Source organism: Aristolochia californica, unplaced genomic scaffold (assembly GCF_029961685.1).
Source record: "Aristolochia californica isolate CCGP_79_NKW_82.1479 unplaced genomic scaffold, dmAriCali1.0.hap1 SCAF_12, whole genome shotgun sequence".
Classification (NCBI taxonomy): domain Eukaryota; kingdom Viridiplantae; phylum Streptophyta; class Magnoliopsida; order Piperales; family Aristolochiaceae; genus Aristolochia; species Aristolochia californica.
This window is the reverse complement of record NW_027181793.1, coordinates 14,750,458-14,760,456: the sequence shown is the minus strand read 5'-3', so window position 1 is coordinate 14,760,456 and position 9,999 is coordinate 14,750,458. Positions and strand designations below refer to the sequence as shown.

General features: G+C 38.8%; 1 protein-coding gene across 1 annotated transcript; it reads left to right on the top strand.

The window, feature by feature from the left end:
* The first annotated feature begins 386 nt into the window (after window positions 1–386).
* On the top strand, window positions 387–9,316 carry LOC137945462 (ras-related protein RHN1). Its single transcript, XM_068791361.1, has 8 exons — window positions 387–605; window positions 696–773; window positions 936–1,103; window positions 1,347–1,395; window positions 1,600–1,673; window positions 7,965–8,058; window positions 8,394–8,494; window positions 8,993–9,316. The coding sequence occupies exons 1-7, from the start codon at window positions 567–569 to the stop codon at window positions 8,492–8,494; spliced, it is 603 nt and encodes a 200-aa protein (XP_068647462.1). The 5' UTR covers window positions 387–566; the 3' UTR covers window positions 8,993–9,316.
* The last annotated feature ends 683 nt before the right edge of the window (window positions 9,317–9,999 follow it).

Below are 9,999 nucleotides of genomic sequence, written 5' to 3'. Positions count from 1 at the left end.
AAAAGAATTAGGGTTACAATTTTTTTAGCTCTAACTTGGGAATTTTTATGAAGAAATAACAAAAATTTCTAAGAGGACTCCTGAGTAGAGGTTGGCGTGTCAAGGGAAAGCTTGCAGAAAAAACTGGCATCCAGCTCCGCCCCTTCTCATTTAAATTATTGGATTTTAAAATAGACGCCAATAGGAGTAAAACCAAAATAGAGGCGATGAAGGTCATTTTCAAAGAGAGGTGTTTAAGGCACTCCACCTTGAAACGGCTTATACAAGAAGATTAATTTAAACAAGGATTCTTTTCTTGTCATTTGATGAACCCACGGAGGGTGATTCCGTCATTTAATATTTACATTTTTCTTTTGTAGACGGCCGTACCCAAGTTGAGAGTCAAGGAGTCTTTCCCCGGCAACTACTTCCTTTCCTTCCTCTTAAGAATATAACAACCCCCCACCGTCCTGCTTTCTCTGCATTTTGTTGCAGACGAAAGCAAGGCCCAGAGAGCTAACATCGTCGATCACCAAATTGTGTGAACATTTTTCTGTGTAAAATCGGAGCTCTTTCCTGTGAATTTGATGGCTACGATCGGTAACAACAATATCAATGCCAAGCTTGTGAGTCTGATCATCATCTCATCGATTCAATTTTATTTCTTCGATTGCTATTTATTTCTGGAATGACTCTTTCTTCATGTCCATGTGCAGGTTCTTCTCGGCGACATGGGCGCCGGCAAATCCAGCTTGGTTTTGCGCTTTGTCAAAGGCCAATTTTTGGAATTTCAGGTTGTTTTTTTCGGTCTTCGTTTTTTTAAGGGGTTTTTGGTTGATGATCTGAGAACGTATCGATCCTCGTAAAATTATTGAAAATTTTCTCTGTTATTTTCTGGCTCAAGGTTTTATGTTGAAAATGATTATTTACTATGTTTTGGGCTTCTCGAATGGCAGGAATCGACAATTGGAGCTGCTTTCTTTTCACAGACTTTGGCAGTCAACGATGCCACTGTGAAATTTGAGATTTGGGATACTGCCGGGCAGGAGAGATACCATAGCCTGGCTCCTATGTATTACAGAGGAGCAGCTGCCGCAATCATTGTCTATGACATTTCTAGCACGGTAATTTGTCGATGCAGTTATCGAAATTTATGTATTTCAATTTCTCTTCTAAATTTAATTCAATCATTACTTTTTATGGGTTACAACTTGATAGAATGGGGAAAACAGTGTATTTCCGTTTGATCTTGCCATTCGCTCGTGATGTTGATTTTTATCAGCTCCATAGTTTTAATTTTCGTGGGAGGGTTTTCTTTCCGTTTATTGAATTTTTTTTTTCCTGTTTCTTCCCTGATGGAATTTTAGGAGTCCTTTTTGCGGGCTAAGAAGTGGGTGCAAGAGCTTCAAAAACAAGGTGATTTTCTGCTGTTTGAAAGTTTATTTCGTGATTTACCAATGAAGTTGATTTTTAAAGATGTAATTTGATAATAGAAGAGTGTGACAGTACTTTCTTGTTTCCATTATGCACACAGCATCTGGTTCTTTTGTTTGCTGATGTACTAGGCTTGAGATTAACTTTGTCTGTTGTGATTTTACCTGCATTTGGATTTCATTCCAGGTAATCCAAACATGGTGATGGCTCTGGCTGGAAATAAAGCTGATTTAGAAGATAAACGCAAGGTCACAGCTGAGGCAAGTAGTTTATTCTCAACATGAACCTGTTCTTTTTAGTCAGTAGTCTAGTTTTAAGTCTATTTAGCCATTCTTGTATTTGTTTAAGTTCCAATTCTTGGTGATTGGCGTGTTATTTTTTTTTCTTCTAGAGTTTGAAAAGTCTCATTCTTCATGAGATTTTCACATGATATATAGCTATATTTTGCAATCATTTATGATTGTAATGTTCAAATTAACTTCAGCATAAGTAGTATAAGAATCTCAACCAGTCATTCGTTCTCGATTGTGTATCCTAAGTAATTCTCGGCAAATTGTGTTACGATTATCTATGTTGTTTGGGTATCATAGGGTTTGTATTTAGCTACTAATAGTTCAAAATGTACTTTATATGTTTTACTGTGTTAAGAGATAGCCACATGTGTAGGGGTGGCATGGCTAGTAAATAAGGAGAACTTCCAGAGGGATGACATAGAGTTGTAACTATATAAGTTGATGTATGTCCTCTTATGTCTTTTTCCTTTTGAAGCATGTAGCCCTAAGGGCATTGTAGTTATTGTGAATGTCCTTCCACAACTATAAATACAACCTCAAGGCATGGGGTAAAGTATTCAAGCCTCTTCTTCCTCTTGGTTCAAATTCATCCTAATACCTCTCTCTCTTTTCCTTTTATTTCTCTCATGTGGTTTCCTGTCTCTTTTCTCCCAAGAGCTAGAGTTCCTCCCTTCTCTCCTTCCCTTCACTTTTTGAGTTGCTAATGTCAGTTAAGTTTCCTATTTGTTTTCAAACTTTAGTTAAGATTTTACCAACTTGTATATCTTTCTTTTATTAAAGTTTTCTTTCTTTAATCTCACATCACATTAATTTCCTTAAGAGAAGTCTTTCCCCATGTGAGTTGAGTTTTTTTTTTTTTTTTGACGAAGTTTTATGTTTTTGAATTAAAAAGTCTTGTTTCCTCATTCTAAACTCCAAATATTAGTTTTCTAAACCTCCCTTATTCTAGAATTTATCTCTTGAATATTTTCTTTCCATATTGCTCTAATTGTGTTAAAAAGTAATTGCCTTATATGAGAAGTCAATTTTTAGAAAGTTTCCATTATTATGTTTCATCCAAAAGCTTTCTTATTGAAAATACATATTTTTTAAGTTTTCTTATTCATCATGTTCGTAAAGGAATTTTTTTATCTCCCTCTTGAGTCAAACTTGGGCACCCCCAAAAGTCATACTTGGTCAAATTTGTTAAGTTAATTCAATTCTACCGTTATAGTCTCCCCTTGTTTTTCAAAAAAAAAAAAAGTCACATTCTAGATTCATTTGGAAGTTTGAGTGTTGCATAGTCACCTCCTTCCAGATAAAGTTGTTTCTCTCTAGTATTTTTTTAGTTTATTATCTTGTGTTTTCATCACTTCAGAACAATGCCTAGATCCACTACCTAAAAAGTATAGGAGTGTGCCTAACATCCAACTTGAGTTAAGTCTTTTATTCTTCACCCAAGAGGTTTGAGTTACCATTACAAAGTGATTAGTTTCTTTGTTGTGACCCAAAGTTGGGATGTTTTTTCGCCATTGAAATTGAGCGGAGTGTGTTTCAGGCTTTGACCGTTTTGATTGGTATACTATTATGTTGTGCAAGTTGGGTCTCTTGGTAAAGATCAAAGAGATCCCCAATTTGAGAGGGAGAAGTAGAAGAAGAAGTACAAGAAAGATATAACCAACAATGAAAAATTCCACGTGTTGAGGTAATCAATATTTATGTGACTAGAATATCCAAGTTAGGGAGAGAACAAGATGAATACTACAAGCACGATGTGAACAAGAACAAGATCAATCAAAGTAAGGCAATCAATATTTCCTTTTCAAGCCACACACGTTTATAATTTCTTTTCTAATATACGACCATTATTATTTGCAAAGTGGAGTTACAAACACCTGCTTGAGGGGGAGTGTTAAGAGACACCCTTGTGTGTAGGGGTGACATAACTAGTAAATAAGGAGAACTTCCATAGAAATGACATAAAATCATAATTAAGCAACCTGATGTATGTCCTCTTATGTCTTTTTCTTTTTGAAGCATGTAGCCCTAAGGGCATTGTAGTCACTGTAAACATCTTCCCATAACTGTAAATACAGCTTCAAGCCATTGGGTGGAGCATTCAAGCTTCTTCCTCTTAGCCCAAATTCGTCCTTATACTTCTCTCTTTTCCTCTTCTTTCTCTCCCTTGGTTTCTTGTCTCTTCTCTCCCAAGAGCTAGAGTTTCTCTCTTCTCTCATTCCCTTGAGATCTTGTGTTTATGTGTTGACCCTAGAAATCAACAAACTGCATCTAATACATGTGCAATATGCTTCTCTGCCTTGGAAGTACAGTTTATATTTACTTTTACATTTTTCAACTATGGTTTCTTGGTAAAAGAAGGATACTACAACTTGACTTGAGAGGAAAGTAATGACGAGTAATGGAAGAAATAAGGAAATCATACCGGTGCATGTAACTTTTGAGGTGGTGAATTGCGTGTGGGAGATCTTCTAGGTATTTTAAATTTTCTAACTGATCTCTGCTCTTCTGATTTGTTCGAACTGTGAGGTTTGTTGACCTTATAAGGTGTCAATGATCACCCTATGGACCTCAGCCACATGGATCTTATGGGGAGTCTATGTGGGCCATTGGTGCTTGACAACCCAACCTTCCAGTGCATGCATGTATATTGCAAAGCTACTTCTATAGACACGGGCTCTCTACTGCTAAGATGTAGAAAATTACTCACGACCTAAGCTATTAGCTGAATTGGTAGTGCTGATCGTAAAAGATTTCCTTGTTCAATTGATGTGCAAGGTTGCAACACCTCTATGGAACTGATATATCCATATGGAATTCCTTTGGTATGGTGGGAGCCCACCTTGGAAACTGTTATGAACCCCAGTTGTGTCTAGGGATAGGCCATGCTGGCCGTGAGGGAAAGATTGAAAGAATGAGGGTAAAAGGCCTCTGCATGGGCCAGTAGAGTAGGATTGAGTCCAAGTTCAATGTTTGTGGGATGTAGTCTATGTTCAGTATTCAGGAGTCAGTCTAGATTCAACAAATGCAGAGTCTAGGAGTCCACACGAAAAAGAAGACTTGCAGGAGAAGCAGGAACTTGAGTTCAGGAGTGCAAGAGGAGGAAACAATCTCTTGGCCAAGAAATCGAGTATAGAGCTCAACTAGATGAAGCACATGAAGATGTCCGGGTTCAATGATCGAGGAGTTTTGAGTTAGAGTCAGTTAGTCAATCAAAGTCAGACTAAGGTTTGGTTAGCACACATTTGATCAGTAGAAGCTTGGGAGTCCAAGCAATTGATTTTATAAATAGTGTAAGGCCTGGAGTTATTTCATTTAATCAATTACAAATAAAACCGCTTTTGCCACCCCAAGGTATCCGAGCAATGATAAAAGGTCAACTAGTTGTGTAAAAATTAAGAAGAGAGAGAGAAATGGAGAGAGAATGAGAGAGAAAGACTATGGAGGAAGCTCCAAAAGAGAGCTGTGTTGGAGATCATGCACAACCCCCAACCTATTTATTTAAGTGGGTTGATCAAAATTACAATAATGCCCCTCACTTAAGTGAGACCCTAATCTTCTTATATCACCTATTCTAAATGTCTCATATACATGAAAATTGGACCATAGACCATTCAACATAAGGAACAAGACTACACCAAGATATGAGAGTGAGGATAAAGTGAAATGACCAAAATGCTCTTGTACTTGTTTTTCAACAAGGCAACTAACCTGGTTTTTATCCATCACAGCTTTTAAGGTCCATCATCCATTTTTTTAGCTTTCCACCATCGCCCCCGATGTTTCCCTAGTAGCACTCGAGTCTAACCCACCTTGTGCTAAGCCCAAAAGTACAACCATATTCACCTAGAGGAACTCCTTTTCCATTGGCTCTATCTTCCATCCTAGCCACCTCATTCCATGTGAACCACATAACCCCTTCCACTAGCCAAGCTCCCTCACCCAACCTATAGTCCGACTATACCTATTCAGCCCTCACCACCCTCTTGAACCACTCTACCTACCAGCCATTAGAAGTCCTAGTCTACCTAGGAATTCCACATGAACCCTAACCTTGTTAGGAGCTAACCCTCTTCTCTCTAGTGTCCTCCTACACAAACTTCCTCCATAAGCTCTCCTCCCTAATCTACAAGTCTAACTCTCAGCCAACCACCTTCCTCCTCCGTACTCCATGAAACCTAAGTGACATTCCCAAATTGCCTATCTAATCCCACACCAACTCTCTCCCTCACTTTCTAACTCTCTATCTTCTCTCCCAAGTAATCTAGTCCTCTCCAATTCTTTCTACCAATTCTAATCCATTAGCCTCTCCCTTGCCTATATAAACCCTCATCCTCTCCCTATTTACTCATGACCAGGCCTAGCTAGTCCCTCAAGCCTCTCGAGACCCTCTCTTATTCTTGAACCCTAATCATATCTCCTCCTATTCCCACACATTAGCCGACTCTTCGAATAGCAAAAACTGACCCTAGACCCTCACTAGGTCCCAACCGAACCATACAGCCTAGCGTAAGTCTCCCTTTCATCCTTCCAACCAACCGTACCCAAAACCCTAATTCTTCCCTATCACAACTTGCCCTCCCAATAAAAAATCCACATGTACAAGGTCCCCAACCATCTAAGCTAAGTCCCCTTGCTGCATGAGACTGGAAACATAACAGTAGCTTGGTCCTGATGCAGGCTTCAGTACCAGTCACTGAACTTGATCATTGAACTCAAGTTCAGGGTAGGTTTTCTTCTGCCTCCTGATTCACATAAACATTATAAAGATTGTTGTGTCTCATCTGCAGCATTGATCCATTCTCCTTTTTCATTTGGCAATGTTGGCTTTAACCCAGCCTGGGCATCGTTCGACCTGCTGCAAAAGGAAAACTTTGGAAACTCCTCTTTGCCTTTTGTTTTTTAGTGGGAGTCACAATGTGAATGCATGAGTGCTGCTGGCACACACACACACACACACACACACACACACACACACACCATGAATGTTGTTGATGATATTGTTGATCACGTTACTCCAAAGGCCATAGAAGAAAATGGTTCTGGTGTAGTAATTTCAATCTTGGATTCTGAACTCTTATACTCAATAACATTTGCAAGTTATGTGGAGATGTAGAAAAAAGCAGTCATCTTCTCCTGCATTTTAGCTTTATTTATGTTATATGTGGAGGCATTTTCTCAAAGTTTGTATACCTAATTGCAATTCCAGATCATCCTCAGAATTCATTCAGCAATACCACACAACAAAAGTATATGAAGGCACTGAGGAAGGTAGCAATTGTTGTGGTTCCTTGGTACCTATGGTTGGATAGAAATAGCAGAACCTTTGAGATGTATACAAGCACTTTGGGAGGTGTAATTAGAAAAGATTCATAGAACTCTCTTATGGGCAAGCACCCCATGCCCCCTTCCTCCCACCTAAGTGGTTGAAATTGAACTTTGATGGGTCCTCACTAGGCAGTGTCGGGCCTATGGGGATTGGTGGTGGGATCATAGACAATAATGAAGGAATTCTATTGGCATTTTAAGGGCAGCAGGTTGTTGTGGTTCTAATGAAGCTGTGGCAAGAGTACTATTGGCGGGAACTAGGATATTTGGTCAAAACTTTTCTGGTCAATTGATAGTACAAGGTGCTTCAGCTTTTATCATTGGATGGATGAGTAAGAAACTGCCCATCCTTGGAAACTACAGCGTGTACTTGATGAAATAGCTGATCTATTGGCAGAATGATAGATTCCATGGAGCAAGGTCCCCCAAATCAGTAAATTCAGTCTCAGACAGCCTTGCCGAAGCTGGGGTTTCTGGATGAATGTCTTGCTTTTGGACCCTCTCTTCCCCTCTAGCTCTCCTTGGCTGAATTGTACTTTATGTTATACTCTTTAGATTGCTTAGTCTACTAAAATAAAGGCATATTGCCATTTCAAAAAAAATCTATAATGTCCTTTAGGGATGCTATTTGGATTTGATTAGATATCTGTTGGTTGTCTTACTTGGCACTTTGGATGTAAAAATTGGTGTTTGAAATTACACAAAAGTAGACAATTTGCCATATTTTCCTCTTGATAAGAATTCCCATGCAAATAGAGTGTTTTGCAAATGGTGGTCGATTATGATGTCTGTGCAAGCTGATATATGTCTTCTCAGTCATTCGCAAGTATGTTTATTTAAGATGTCTGTTTTGGACATGCAATATCATCAGTTTTGTAGTAAAATTTTATGGTATGTTTGTTGAGTTCTTAAAAGTTCATTTCTGTTTTACAGGAAGCACGGATATATGCTGAAGAGAACGGTCTTTTCTTCATGGAAACCTCTGCTAAAACTGCTATTAACGTGAATGATATATTCTATGAAATTGGTACGATAAAATCATCTTTTGAGATGCATTTTCTCACTGTTGCTGAGTTCCAATGCATTATTCCAAGTCAATCAAAGTGCTAGTTTGCACAGTTGCCAAGTTCTTCATGACACTTATGCATGGTCATTTGCATTTTTGCAACTTGTAGATAGCATGAATGTACAAAACTATTAGTCTTTGAAAGACACCTTTTTGTTCTAATTAGTTTATGCAAATTAAGATTCTATGCTATGGTTTGAATCTTCTAATCCTGTGTTTAATTTCTGCTTTGGAGTGGTAATGAGGACCAGGAGTTCATGGCCATTATCTCATTCTTTGGTTTTCTGTATAAACAGCAAGAAGATTGCCTCGAGCCCAGCCTGCACAAAATCCAACAGGAATGGTCCTTGTGGATAGGCCACCAGAAAGATCACGGGCTGCAGCCTGCTGTTCCTAGGTATCTTCATTTTCTGTTTTCTTTTTTAATTCAAATATCTTACTTAACTTGCAAAGATCTACTAATTAATAGTGTTCTACTAAAAAGAAAAAAGTAGCACTCCCAAGTCCCTTTTTTCCACTACTTGTATCTGTTGTAGTCGTTTCCTGTCTACTTGACGAGAAGTACTGAGCAAAATTCAAGTACTCAGAGAATGGCCATTGGAATGAAAAATGTCTGCATTAATTGGTAAAGCCATAGAGCTGTGGCTGTTACAAATCCACTTAAAAGTTTCGGTTTCTTTCAGACAGCTCACATGCTGTGAGGCCACCTTCTTGAAGGGGACAAAACATATAGGTGCCCCTTGCCTCCCTGCTGGCATGCTACAATCATTTGGCAAATTGAGGTTGCCAAGTAGTCCACCTTGATTTTAAGACATAATATGGCGCGACTATAATAGCTCTCATCTTCTGATTTATTGTATTGGTTATGTGAGTAATATGTCGATTGCATGTGTAGGCTGGTCATAATATCTTGTGTTGGATAGACGGAAAGGTAAGAGTAGAGCTTATCGGATCTTTGGAAGTGTGGCTCAAGCATTTGCTCAAAGTGTCTTCAGCTTCTGAAGAGGCTCACTTCCTCACTGTCTTGATGCGCAGTCTATAAACTGCTGAAAGGTTGTTTCTGATGGAAACTGTAAATGAATATGAAGTTTGTGGAGTCTTTGGATATGCTTCCAGAAACGAGTAGTGTGCTGTAATTTAATGTTCTACTTCGTGTGAAATATTTGTGGATGCTCACTGACCTTGATTGAGTGATTCTGACACCTGCAGAGCTTAAAAATTGTTTGACCAGCTTTCTCTCATCAAAATTTAACTGGAAACCAGAGAACGTCAGCCCTTGATGCCTCTCCCCTTCCCATCTCCGGAAGTAGCAAGGGATCCACAAGGGAAAGGCCCTTCCAGTTATTTCCATGTTCCGAGCCCGAGGGGAGGACAGAAATGGTAGGGGAAGCCCTCCTACTGCCTGCACTTGCTACCCCATTTCCATGTCCGAGCGAGATAGAGCAATAATAGAGGAAGCTGAACCCGCTTCCTTTTACGCACCAAAAAAGTGAATGGAGGAGGGCCAATCTTTCCCGTTCGATTGGATGTCAAAATTATTTTCAAAACTTAAAATTTTAAAAAATAAACATCTTAAATAGTTATTTAATTAGTTCAACTTTTAAATGCAATTTAGTAATTACTTTAGAATTAATATATATATATATATATATAAGGACTCTCCTTCCCTTTGCCAGAGCTTAGGAACTTTAACCCAATAGAGGTGAGAACAGCTCCCTCCCCCTCTCCTTCCCTTTGCCATGCTGGAGCTTAGGAACTTTAACCCAATAGAGGTGAGAACAGCTCCCTCCCCCCTTCTCATACGTGAAGCAATTGGAATTTTTATTTTTATTTTTAAAAAGACATCATAATGACATTATTCATGTCATTTTGTAGTCAAACCGAATTGATCCAAGTTGAACG